General features: G+C 38.8%; 1 protein-coding gene across 1 annotated transcript in view; it reads left to right on the forward strand.

Annotated features, from left to right (window-relative positions):
• Positions 1–14,423, forward strand: part of hadha (hydroxyacyl-CoA dehydrogenase trifunctional multienzyme complex subunit alpha) — a 59,198-nt gene that overhangs the window by 28,490 nt on the left and 16,285 nt on the right. The window contains exons 9-15 of the mRNA XM_033021412.1: positions 5,277–5,395; positions 5,762–5,818; positions 6,529–6,638; positions 7,875–8,009; positions 8,285–8,456; positions 8,544–8,630; positions 11,075–11,215. Of these exons, the coding sequence (XP_032877303.1) occupies positions 5,277–5,395; positions 5,762–5,818; positions 6,529–6,638; positions 7,875–8,009; positions 8,285–8,456; positions 8,544–8,630; positions 11,075–11,215 (821 nt within the window). The remainder of the gene's footprint in view (positions 1–5,276; positions 5,396–5,761; positions 5,819–6,528; positions 6,639–7,874; positions 8,010–8,284; positions 8,457–8,543; positions 8,631–11,074; positions 11,216–14,423) is intronic.

The following is a 14,423-nucleotide window of genomic DNA, read 5'->3' on the forward strand; positions in this document are numbered from 1 at the left end:
GCACCAGCTAGGACATAGTAAAATTTACAGTTATACTTTACTGCTGTTGTTAGATGTGCTATTAATAGGCAATATATTAGATTGAGAACTGCTGTGGTATTCTTTCTCAGGATGAGGGTGTTGCATTTCGAGCAAAATATTTCATTGTCACGGCATCTTTTGGTCAAAACATTCCCAGGATCTGAGTGTTGCTGACCCAGACATCATTCCTAAGTGCACTTGGGAGGCTGTCTTCTTTAACCTCTGTAGTTTATGCAAGCATAACGGCAACTCCACAATGCTGATGGGGAGGATGTTCAAGTTTTTGACGATGAAGGACAGACGATATGTCCAAGATAGTATAGTCTATGACAGATTGGAAGTGATTCTGTTTCCCAGGTACTTATGACCTGTTAGGGATATTTTATATTTGAATTCAAAATAAGCTTGGAACAACATTATTATGTACTGTCAAAGATCGTCTATTTCATTTTACCCTTATTACACTACTCAACTCCATTTCTCCCTCAGCACATTTCTGGCTGAAACTGTGCCTTTGTCAGCTGTAGACATAATTTTTAAAGCAATTTTGGATGGTCCTATTTGTTCCATACTCCAAATTTGAGGTAGTCAAAATCTCTGGTCTATCCCTTGCTCGAGCTGACCTACATGACTTCTTAGCTGTCAGAACTTAAAAGCTTATTCCTGATTATGACCTAAAACATTATCTATCCATGATCTCCAGAGATGCTACCTAACCCTTAACTTAAGTTAACTTTTCACTTTTGAAATTGTAGAAACTGGTAAAAAATAGTGGTCTCGTGTTGAGAGAGACAATTGTCCCTATTACTTCCATAATGTATCAAGTGACATGCCGATCAAAAGACTCGAAGCCAAGGTTTAATACTAAGATAGACACAAAATGCTGGAGTAACTCAGCGGGACAGGCAGCATCTCTGGAGAGAAGGAATGGGGGACGTTTCGGGTCGAGACCCTTTTTCAGACTGAATGTTTAAGAAGAAACTGCAGATGCTGGAAAATCGAAGATAGACAAAAGTGCTGGAGAAACTCATCCGGTGAGGCAGCATCTATGGAGCGAAGGAAATAGGCAACGTTTCGGGTTGAGAACCTTCTTCAGACTGGTATCAGGGGAGAGGGCGGTACATAGATAAGGAATTGTAAGGTGTGAAAACAGGACAAATGGAATGGGATCAAGGAAAATGTAGAATAGATCATTGTTAGTTGGGAGAAGGCAAACAGAGATAAAATGTAGTTGGAGACAATAAGACTGGTCGGTGAACTGGGAAGGGGAGGGATGGAGATAGAGGGAAAGCAAGGGTTATTTGAAGTTAGAGAAGTCATTGTTCATACCGCTGGGGTGTAAGCTGCCCATGCGAAATATTAGGTGCTGCGGTGCTACTACTTAATCTTTACTAGCATTCAAGTTACTTAAACATCCATGCAAACCACTAACCTAATAATTTCTCAGTTACGTCACTATTCCAGCTTATCACTTCCTGCACTAAATCATAAAACTCATGACTTGGTCAGATATTACTTGTATAATGAATTGGCCAGATTCACTCTATTGAACTCTTATCTGAGCTTCGGACACGGGTCCCTCCTTCTACCAATGCTTGTTCCTGGTTTGTTACTGCTGATGTCTTTGACTGCTCTTCGTTTATCCTATTTTTTCCTTCAACCTTCTTAAGGAAGCCTTTGTTCTAATCAAAGGCTCTCACAACCCTGGTCAATTATTTCGCTGTCACTCATCCAAAGACTGGATAAAGAAAACACCATCTTCCTTCCTTATCAGGCTAGAGAATTCTTAATTATGTTGCTTGTTCATATTTTAATTCTCACCATAGTCCCTTTGCAAAATGGCTGTTCCCAGACACCTTATCTTCTCAAGGCCACACAGCCTTGCCATGAAGTTACCTTCAGTTTTGCTCTCACCAGATGTCAATCACATGACCGTTTTCACAGTGCTCCATTGTTTTCGTGGGTCGAGGATTTCTCTCTCTCTAGCTAACAGCATCCTCCCAAAGCCTATCGGAATACTTGATACTCTTGCTTTTCATTTCATCTGTCCTTTTTTTTAACTTGGATGTATAATTGTGATCAAGATGAAATCTTCCCCACCGTTATTCCCCTCCCCAAACGTTTGACTAAATTTCAGTTTAGTTTATTGTCACGTGTACCACAATTTTTTGCATCAGTGAAGCTCTGCCATAGTTGGTGTTCTTTGCAAATGCAATTCCTTTCAAAACATTTGCATATTGTTGGCACAACAAGGAAAATGTGTTTTTGCCGTTATCATGGGATGTTGAAGCCACTTGTAAGGGTTGTTTTTATTGCCTGTTACCTTGTTCTCAAGAGGGTAATAAGCTGTCGCCTTGAACTACTATATATGATAAAGGTGAATTTTGACTCGACAATGATAAAAAGACAGTAAGGTGTTTCCAAATGTGAGATTTGGAGGGGAACTGCTCCCTGTTCTAGATAATCGTTGTGGTTTGGAAGGGGTTCCTGAAGAATTATTGGACACATTGCATCCACAGAATGCTGGTGAAGGACGTAAATATGTAACAAGATTGTCTTAACTACACAATTTTTCCAGGATGATGTGGAGAGTCTCAAGCGTTTCTTGAGCTGTATCTAGCCAGGAAGTTTCAAGTAAGTTAAGACGCTGCAGATGTGCCTTAAAGATCACGGGAAGTCTTTGGGGAATCTGTCTAGCCTTTGCAGGTTCCTTCATGTGTTCTTGAATATTGCTCAGTTTTTAGCATCGGAGTTTTACCTCGCCAAATCTTTCAAACTTTTAAAAAATTCTCTTCTCCTTTAATCTCTTCCCAAAGCTTATTTTTTTCAGCCATGCTTTCCATTCATTCTTTTGAGGTGCTTTATGTAGTAATGTTACAAAGTGTTGAGATTTAAAAAATCAAGTCTGCAATTTATCCCATCAGATAAAGCATAATAAGAAGTTTAATTTGATACCTAATTCACTTTCATGTCTTCAGTATTTAAAAAGTTATGGCCATTTTCATATTTGAAAAATTAGCATCTTGTTCCCTATTGCTTTTCCATTGACTTGACTCAAAAGATGTGATCGAGGACAGTCAAAAACCCATAACTTTCTTAAAAATTAAGAGAACTGAATTAAATTTTTAATTATTATAGATAAAGTTAAACGCTAAAGCAAATAGTAAATACCCAACAAGAAATTCATATTCATCATTCATCAAATCAATTTAATCAATTAAATTCAATTACTAGATCTAAACATCTATCTATTTCTTAAGAAACGGTTAACATTTTTAAATAGCCTAAGTGTCCAAATAACATTCACACAAGAATCCACAATATATGATTTTAAAATCTCACTGTCATTAACTTATAGGCCAAATGGAAGGAATTTAATGTTTAATTCCCATAAATTAATCCAGAAACATCCACTCAAAATATAATCAAAATTATTGTTTTTTGCACAATACATGTGACTCAAAGTGTTGTGAATATTTAGTTTAAAAATAATGATCATGGAGAGAGAATAACACAAAATATAGACAATTTAGACGGCTTATGACACGCTGATTAAAATGTTCTTTTTTTTTTACAATCATGTCATAAGCCGTCTAAATTGTCTATATTTTGTGTTATTCTCTCTCCATGATCATTAATCAAAAAATGGAACGCTATCGATTGGAACGTTGCATTCGCGGTGAATTTAAAGTAAAGTAAAGTATCCTTTATTGTCATTCAGACTTTTCAGTCTGAACGAAATTTCATGCCTTGCAGTCATAACATAGAATAAAATAACAAAACACACAATAAACACAGATTTATCATCCACCACAGTAAGTCTACCAGGCCCTCCTCACAGTGATGGAAGGCAAAAGTCTTAAAGTCCTTGTCTCTTCCCTCCTTGTTCTCCCTCTGCGTTGAGGCGATCCAGGCTTCCGATGTTGTGAGCCCGCCGGGTGATGGTAAGTACCGTGGCTGAATCTGAGCTCCGCGAATGGGCCGGTTCAAACTCTGCGCGGCCCGGGGCGGACGAAGCTGCCACCCTCCAGTCCAGCGGACGAAACTGTTGTTACTGGAGCTCCGGGGACTCGGCACCAACCTGGGACCTGCGAGCTCCCGACGTTGTCGTCCACTGGGCCCGCAGCCGAGTCCACTGGGCCCCGCAGCCGAGCATCCGAGCTTGGGCTGCGGGACTCGGAGCTGTTGCAGCAGGACTCGGAACTGATGCAGCGGCCCGGAGCTGAGGCAGCGGGACTCGGAGCTTTTGTAGCGGGACTCGGAGCTTTTGTAGCGGGACTCGGAGCTGAGGCTGCGGGACACGGAGCTGAGGCTGCGGGACTCGGAGCTGAGGCTGCGGGACTCGGAGCTGAGGCTGCGGGACTCGGAGCTGAGGCTGCGGGACTCGGAGCTGATGCAGCGGGACTCGGAGCTGATGCAGCGGGACTCGGAGCTGATGCAGCGGGACTCGGAGCTGTGGCTGCGGGACTCGGAGCTGATGCAGCGGGACTCGGAGCTGATGCAGCGGGACTCGGAGCTGATGCAGCGGGACTCGGAGCTGATGCAGCGGGACTCGGAGCTGTGGCTGCGGGACTCGGAGCTGATGCAGCGGGACTCGGAGCTGATGCAGCGGGACTCGGAGCTGATGCAGCGGGACTCGGAGCTGATGCAGCGGGACTCGGAGCTGATGCAGCGGGACTCGGAGCTGAGGCTCTGGCGGGCCGACTCAGACCGAAAGGTCTGAATGACAATAAAGGAATCAAATCAAATCAAAAAAAAGACACTGCCGGTTCGTATGGGGCCCAAATAACATTTTCGCAACGTAAAATTAGATTAAAGCCATCGCAAGAAGCAAGATTATATGTAAAATAAACGACTTACCCTTTGTTTTGACCCGTTCTTGCGACCCGTCACGTTGTAGGCGTTGAGGGCGTTAGAAGTCTCATTTTATTTTAATCCAATTATTAAATTGTCCAGCGAATTTAAAAATTTTTTTTTAAATAAACCGGGAACGGAAGTCCAATCAATTTTTCTTCATCAGCTAGCAGCCCGAGGAAATCCGCCTCAGACTGGTACAAAACTGCATTTTAATCCCCCCCCCCCCCCCCCAAAGGCGCCAGAGTCGCGCACACGGCCAGTGGCAGAACTGCAGCGCTGCAGAAGGTAGGTTTTGTAACATCGCTAATTTATGCTATAATCAATGTTAAATTTGTTGAGCAAATGCAGTTTCCTGAATGTCACAACATTTGTATATATTATACAATTGTTTTTTGCAGAGATTCAGTCTTGGGCTATGAAATTCCATTTCGTCAGGGAACAGATTTACAAAATGGTAGAAAAAAAAGTGATGGCACAGACCAAGGGCCTTTATCCTGCTCCACTGAAGATCATTGAGGTAATTATCGGACCTGTTGAGTTTACCCAAGCCTTTAGTTTTTAGTTTTAGAGTTTAGAGATCCAGCGCGGAAACAGGCCCTTCACTCCCATGAGTCTGTGCCGACTAGTGATCCAGGCACATTAACCCTATCCTACACACACTAGGGACAAATTACAATTATACCAAGCCAATTAACCTACAACCTGTACATCTTTGGAGTATGGGAGGAAACAGGAGATCCCATAGAAAACCCACACAGGTCAAGGGGAGAATGTACAAACTCCATACAGACAAGCGCCCATAGTGTGGATCGAATGTAAGACAGCTAGTTACCGCTGTCCCACCTTTATTATGTGTAATTTCAATTGTTATCTTTTAATAAAGGTTGTGAAGACTGGATCAGAGCAAGGATCGGATGCTGGTTATTTGATGGAATCACAGGTGAGACATATTTTGTTTTTATGTAAAATTAGGAGATTCTGAGAAAGTAATGGTATAATGGGGCAAATCAAATTATGCAAAAGATGTAGCTGTCAGCTCTAATTTCTATTTGAAAGATGCTGCTAATTTTGAGTATTTATAAAATTAAAACCATTGACTAGTTTTGAAAGAGAATGATGAGTTTTCCAAACCTAATTACTACTGTATCCTGTGAAAATCCTGGTTTCAGTCTTCAGCCTAGAATGCTTTGCAAAAAATCAGTGAAAATTTGCTTCTACCCACATAAGCTTTTTTTGTCATCCTTCATTACTTTTTGTCTTGTGGCACTTATTGGCTCTTTCTCTGAGTAATGTCAAATATTACTGTTGCAGCCTCAGGTTTTTCTATTATCCATATTTAAAAGTTTAAAATTGACGTTTAAATTTAACTTAGTTTGAATTCTCTCATAGAGTAAACACAATAGGTAGCTCAGTGACAGCAGCAAATGTGTTGTATGTAAACTAATGTAAATTAGGTCATGCAAGTTGCAATGTATAACTTTTTGGCCTGTCCTCACCTTATAATGTTGCAGAAGCTTGATCGACACATTCACTTTTTATTCCCGTCTATGCTTTCTTCATTTGAAGCATTTAAAAGTTTGCAATCATCCTCTTGGCAGTCAGTAAGAATTGATATTCTGTACTCAAGAAATATTCTAATTTTGTTGCCAGAAATTTGGCGAATTGGCAATGACAAACGAATCGAAAGCTCTGATTGGACTTTATCATGGTCAAGTAGAATGCAAGAAGAACAAGTTTGGAAAGCCACAGAAAGAAAGCAAGTAAGTATATTTCTTGAATAAAATTGTTTTCTGTTTGCCTTTTATTCTGGTCATACAGATTAAAAAGATTCCATATATATGCAGTCTCTGACATATACATTTAAAGTGATGCAAGATTAATCAAATGTGAGATTTTTAAAAATTGATTATGGCATTTTTTCAGTTAAAGACCAATGGCATGATCAAAATATTGCCAAAGAGCAAAGCTTTATTTAAAAATAGTTAATGTCATGTGTTTGGTCAGCTTCTATATTATTCACTATCAAAAAGTCTGGTTGTTTCTCTAATGTCTTCTGATAATTTTAAAAGCTAATCTATGAACCCTCCACAGTGCAAATTATCTCTCCATCCACAATCATCCTTCCCTTGACCAAGTCTTGAACATGTAGTGCCTTAATTTAATATCCCTTGTTCCCTGTTCTTTATTTGAATTACTCTTTTATCAGATTTCTGCCTTGCCACAATGTCAACAAAAATTAATAAGAGTCACTATGAAGTACAATGAAATTGTGATTATGATAAACCTAACCTTCCGAGATCTGTCCTCCAAAGCTGCTGCAGCTCCCTCCAGCTGGGTTGTACCATTATGAATCCAATCAGAGCTAATGAATCTCTTGCAATAATTTCTTGAACAGCTCTTGGGACTTTACCTCTGTTTTCCATGCTGGTCTATCCATAGTCCCTTCCTACACCAACCACTTGATTAATTTCTTTATTATGCTGAGTTTCACTGCCTATTCACTGCCGAAACGTTGCCTATTTCCTTCGCTCCATAGATGCTGCTGCACCCGCTGAGTTTCTCCAGCACTTTTGTCTACCTTCGATTTTCCGGCATCTGCAACTCTAAACCTTTCCCATCCATGCACCTGTCCAAATGTCTTTTAAATGTTATTGTATCTGCTTCGACTACTTCCTGCGGTGAAGTGTCAGTGACTTTTTAACTGGTGTTGTAATGGCATAAAGGCATTGGGCATCATCAGCAGCATATTTCCAAGCCCAGAACTAAGCAGACATGTTTTAAGTAGTCATTATTTTTGATCAATAGATTTGTATAACATGAATTTGATGCATTTCAATGTCAATAAATAATTTGCAATACTTTTTTTCGCATTGGTTAAAATACATTCTAGTGCTGCGCTCTATTTCCCAATTCCCTCAGGTAGGCTAGAGAAATATAAGATTTACACGTCTTAATAGTTTGTGATTTAATGTACTGCGATTTTTACTTTTTGACAGGAGAATTGCTGTTTTAGGTGCCGGACTAATGGGTGCTGGAATTGCACAAGTCACAATAGATAAAAACATTTCAACCATCTTAAAAGATACTACGTTGGAAGGACTTGAAAGGGGTCAACAACAAATCTACAAAGGGTACAAAGCAGTTGAACGATGTTCTTTTCTGTGGAGATTTTGCATGCTCCATTCATTTAATTAATGTAGCTCTTCAAAATTTAGTATATATGCCCACTTAAATTTAAATCTGTGCTTTATATTGGAATGGCACATTATTAGAATATTTTAAGTTTACTTTGAGTAAAACCAGGGGATTTATACATGGGTGATATGTAGTTCACAAAATTTTATGTCTCATTGCAAACACTATGCTTGTATGTTTACAATAATTGTGACCTCTGGAATCCCAACAGACTGAATGACAAGGTAAAGAAGAAGTCTTTAACATCATTTGAGCGTGACAGAATCCAGTCAAACTTGACTAGTCAGTTAGACTATTGTCAATTTGATAAAGCAGACATGGTAATTGAAGCAGTATTCGAAGATATGAAACTCAAACACAGTGTCCTGAAGGAAGTAGAAGCTGTAAGTTTCCAAAGAAAACTAATGCAAATTAATTCAAAGTATGCATATTGCTCAGTAAAATATATTGTACTGTGTTTCTTCTGACAGGTTATTTCCCCTCATTGTATCTTTGCGAGTAACACTTCTGCTCTTCCGATTTCTGAAATTGCTGCTGTCAGTAAAAGACCAGAAAAGGTAGGTTATCATTATTTGGTTGGTGTATTCACTCCAAATATTAGCAAAGGCACAGGCATTTAAAAATGAAATATTTTAAATAAAAACTAAATTGCAAACATAAGTTCATGAGGTTTACTGATATTGAAACTATTTGAATCATAACTTTTTTTAAATATCAAACTTTAAGGTTGATAAAATGTTGCATGTATGTCATTTGGCCTTCATCAATACTTAATATTATACTTGTTACCTTTCGTATTTTCCCAGCTAAAATGTTTAATTGCCTGAGCCTTGCCCAAGGCCAGCACAACTCCACTGACTTTAAAGTGGTAACTTCAAAACCAACCCCTCCAATCCCACAAGTTCACTGTCTCGAACAGGACAGTAGTTCCTCTCCAAGTCTCACACTTGGAAATACCTTTTTGCCCTTTAATTGTTGCCGTGTCAAAATTCATCTTCATGACATGGAGTGCAGCAGTTCAAGGCAACTGTTTCTTATTCTTCCTTGAGAACAATATAACAGTCAGTATATACCACCCAGCCATCACATCCCACTCAGTTAGTGAGTTCTTAGCACACTTTTTTTTTTGTCCCTTCAACTCCTTAACCTTCATTCTCTGTCCAATCAACCTAGAAATTGTGCCTTCCACCACAGTGAAGAATGCTGTGGTGGATAGAAACATAGAAACATAGAAATTAGGTGCAGGAGTAGGCCATTCCGCCCTTCGAGCCTGCACCGCCATTCAATATGATCATGGCTGATCATCCACTCAGTATCCCGTACCTGCCTTCTCTCCATACCCTCTGATCCCCTTAGCCACAAGGGCCACATCTAACTCCCTCTTAAATATAGCCAATGAACTGGCCTCGACTACCCTCTGTGGCAGGGAGTTCCAGAGATTCACCACTCTCTGTGTGAAAAAAGTTCTTCTCATCTCGGTTTTAAAGGATTTCCCCCTTATCCTTAAGCTGTGACCCCTTGTCCTGGACTTCCCCAACATCGGGAGCAATCTTCCTGCATCTAGCCTGTCCAACCCCTTAAGAATTTTGTAAGTTTCTATAAGATTCCCTCTCAATCTCCTAAATTCTAGAGTATAAACCAAGTCTATCCAGTCTTTCTTCATAAGACAGTCCTGACATCCCAGGAATCAGTCTGGTGAACCTTCTCTGCACTCCCTCTATGGCAATAATGTCCTTCCTCAGATTTGGAGACCAAAATTTGGAGATGTTTGTGTTTAATTTTATTGTGCATTGTATGTTCTTTTTTGATTGTACTGCTGCTGGCAAATTCATTGCACTGCACTTATATGTGTATGTAATGAATACAACATTGATTGATTGATTGATTGATTGATTGATTGATTGATTGATTGATTGATTGAGAAGTGAACTCCAAAGGTTCAATTTGCCAAGAAAGTTTTCAATGGTTTTCATTCAATACCTCCATTATCTCGGCCCCTCTGCTACTTATGTTTACCTGAATTTTATACACCAATTACATCTCTCCATTATCTGTTTTCTACTTTTAAAACAAAGTGATCAAATTGTACAGGGTTTCCCCTATGTTATATTTATAACTACTGGACTATTTTATGTCCTTCTCTGAAACCATAATCTCAAGACTTTTCTTAACCTGTGAAGTCCATGTGCATATTAATGCTATATGCACTAATCTAATTGATTTTGATTAACCACTGCCTCTTATATGTGGTAAGATGTGTTTTTTTTACCTCAACTTTATCAATCTAAGTTTCCCCTTTGGTCTTTTCTGAATTCAACTTTAAGATTACTCCTGTTCAGAATAATTACTGTAGTTACTTGAGTATTCAATTTTAGCAACTGATTTGGCTAAAAGGTTCTTGTTGAAATATTTCCAAGTAATAATCTACCTCCATGATATCACTGTTATGATTTACCCACCTTTCATCGAAGACCATGTTTCCAATTTGTCAAGTCTCTCTGAAAGTCTTAGCTGTTTTCTGCAGTTATATTTTGCAAATGCTCCTCAAACAGTTTATTGCATAAGCAATACAACTGTATTCAATCAACAAGTAAATTTTCAGTCAAAGAATGTGCGTGTTAACCCACATATAAAGAGCCAAGATTACCTGACACAAAGACCTTTGTCAAATGTTTTCTTGAAATCCAGGTAAACACATAATTTATTTTTCTATTAGGTTGGTTCATAAGAGAACTTGCATAATATGAATTTATTAAATAAATAGTCCTGCTTCCCAATAGCAGTATAGTGTCAATCATTTGTTATTACCGAATCATTCTTACACCGTGATGTGAGGTTAATTGTCCATTATTGAAAAGAATTGTACACTACTTCGTTTTTTGAATGCTGTCACTATATTTCAAAAACTCTGGTTAAATGTTAAAATATAAAACAGGTGCCATCCTTTTGGGTTTACTAGTAAGAGTTTCTAAATATTTCCCCTTCATATTCTCATGCACAGGTAATTGGAATGCACTATTTCTCACCTGTGGATAAGATGCAGTTACTGGAAATCATCACCACGGATAAAACCTCAAAAGATACAACTGCAGCAGCTGTAACAGTTGGCCTTAAACAGGGAAAAGTAATCATTGTAGTTAAGGTAATTCTTGTTTCATCTGCAGCGTAAGGTTTGGTATCATCAGCTGTTTAAAATCTTAAACTATGGGGTAAGCTTATGCTCTGATATGTGGCAAATTTTTCCTTCTATGAGAATTTTTGATTTTTTAAAGGTTTTCAGTTTATGTCAGAACACGTGACAATAATAAACCAATATAATGCCAATAAAAAGACGATAATTGTTATTTGGTTTGCACCCCAGATTGGTGCTTTTCTTTTTATAAAATACATCATTTTCAGGTGTGTCATTTATGCTCGTTAATCATTGGAAAGTGAATTCCAACCAACAAAATGGTTTTGAAATGTAAGAAATGGTGACCAATTTGTGTTCATTGCCATAAGCAGCATTGTCTAAAAGAAGTGGTAATTTACATTTTGTTAAGTGAGGGCCAGATATTGATCATGACACCAGAGTGATCTATGAGTGCGATGTCACTCATCCACTTGGCAAGGGAAATACTCAAAAGATGACGCACAGGTTGCTCTCTTTCAGTACTGCATTGGTACGCCAGCTTGAATTTATGCTCCGAGGTGGAACCTGAACCCAATAACTTTCTCAATCTGAGGCATGGTTAACACAAATATTTTCCTGGTTTAAAAAAAATTTGAAATATTGCAGCTTGTGTTTTGAAAACCAAACATGTTGTAAATACCCAGTTGTTCAGACAGTATCGTTTTGGATCGTTGACCTTACTTATCAATTTTAAATTGAATTGAATAAATTTGATTAGCCAAATTGCAGGGGTGTGCAGCAAGAAGTTAAATTTGGCAGATCAAGTAGGAAATTATATTCCATGTACTGTTTGGCTCCTGTGGTGCATGTGAGTTTAACTTATCCCTAAATTTGTTCTTTTATCATTACTATTCAATTTCATTCTAAATTATCTACATGCCAGGAAAAAAAAGACAAAATGGCGCAATCTCAATGTCCATAGTTATGATCCTTGCTGCAGGTTGAAATAACTTGGGGTAATTTTGAATCTGTAAAATTAATGCCAGTTTTCCACATCAGTATTTTCTTTGTGCAAGATATTGCACTGTTATATTTTTATTGGTCATTTTGTAAACTGGTTAGATCATAATTTTTAATGACATGATATTTATAGTAATTTAATGTAAACGTGCTTCGATTGGGGGGGGGGGAATATTTTTTCAACTCGTTGTAGCAATGAATAGTTACAAGATTTATTCTTCTCTCCTGATAGGAAGAATAATTTATCGTTTAACCAATTTTACAGTGAGGTTTGGACTATTAATCTATTAGGTTTGTGTCAAGTAGTTCCTGTCAACAAATGATTAATTGACAACTTTATTAAGAGAACCGAGTCAGAGAGATTTGGAATATAAGATAAATGGCCGATACTTTCAGACTGTCAGTAGAAGTGGATGTGCTAAAGTGAACATATTGTGCATTTCAAACTGATTCCTTTCACTTTGGGGAAAGTAGTTTGGACTGAATAGACATGATTGGGTCATAAATGGTGCACGTAAATCTCGCAAAAACCACCATTAGCTGTTGAGGCTTTTTATTTGTTTATCGGTTTGCATGTCTGAAGCTACTTGTTGATAATGGTCCAGCACAGGGAAAGCTGCTTTTTGGACCTGATTGGCATGGCACAGAGGATTTCTCCCATGCCAGATGTGATTAACAATATGATGAAATTATCAATGTAACAAAGAAGAAAGACGTGTAAATTACCATGTGTTCATTGTCAAAATACAATGAATTAGTTCTCTATGAATTGGCAAGTGTGACATTTTAAGTGTTTCTTTTTCCTTAAACCACTAAAGAAGGACATGCTAAATTGATTGATGATTCATGAAATCATAGTCTGTGCATGTTGCAATGGTCAAAGTGGCAGGTTTGCTAGTGCTACACGTGTGAGTTTAAACTAAATAGTGGGGTGGAGGGATTGAAAAATCGGGATTATAAAGATGCAGTTGAAGGGGAAATGAGTACAGGAAAAGTTACAAAAGACTCCCGAATTAATGGGAAGGAAAGTTCGACAAGGGATAAGAGAGTAAGGTCAGGGCAAATTGTGAGCGGTGCGAGAGGGGAGGTGGATACCCAGGTCAAAGTGTTGTATATGAATGCGTGAAGTATAAGAAATAAAGTGGACGGCTCAGTTAGAAATTGGCAAGTATGATGTTGTGGGAATTACAGAGACATGGCTGCAAGAGGGCCAGGGCTGGGAACTGAATATTCAAGCACAGACAGGTGGGCAGAGGGGGGTGGAGTAGCTCTGTTGGTGAGGAATGAAATTCAGTCCCTTGCAAGGGATGATATTGAAACAGGAGATGTTGAGTCAGTATGGACAGAACTAAGGAATTGTAAGGGTAAAAAGTCCCTAATGGGACTTTTCTACAGGCTCCCAAATAATAGTCTGGATATAGGGTGCAAGTTGAATCAGGAGTTAAAATTGGTTTGTAGTAAAGGTAATGCTACGGTTGTTATGGGACAATTCAACATGCAGGTAGACTGGATAAATCAGGTTAGTACTGGACCCCAAGAAAGGGAGATTGTGGATTGCCTCCGTGATGGATTCTTAGAGCAGCTTGTATTGGAGCCTACCAGGGAGAAGGCAATTCTGGATTTAGTGTTATGTAATGAACTGGATTTGATAAATGAACTTGGGGTTAAGGAGCCATTAGGAGGTAGTGACCATAACATGATCAAGTTTAATCAACAATTGGAGAGGGAGAAGGGTAATTTGAGAGGGAGAAGGGTAAATCGGAGGTGTCGGTGTTACAGTTGAATAAAGGGGACTATGGAGCCATGAGGGAGGAGCTGGAAAGTTGACTGGAAAGATACCCCAGCAGGGATGACAGTGGAACAACAATGGTAGGTATTTCTGGGAATAATACAGAAGGTGCAGGATCAGTTCATTCCAAAGAGGAAGAAAGATTCCAAGGGGAGCAATGGGCGACCGTGGCTGACAAGGGATGTCAGGGACAGTATAAAAATAAAAGAGAAGTACAACGTAGCAAAGACGAGTGGGAAGCAAGAGGATTGGGTAATGTTTAAAGAGCAACAGAAGATAACCAAAAAGACAATACGGGGAGAAAAGATGAGGTACGAAGGTAAGCTAGCCAAGAATATAAAGGAGGGTCTAAAAGCTTCTTTAGATATGTGGAGGGGAAAAAAATAGTTAAGAAAAAAAGTTGGACCCTTGTCGACTGAAAAAGGTGGA

Source organism: Amblyraja radiata, chromosome 5 (assembly GCF_010909765.2).
Source record: "Amblyraja radiata isolate CabotCenter1 chromosome 5, sAmbRad1.1.pri, whole genome shotgun sequence".
Lineage (NCBI taxonomy): Eukaryota > Metazoa > Chordata > Chondrichthyes > Rajiformes > Rajidae > Amblyraja > Amblyraja radiata.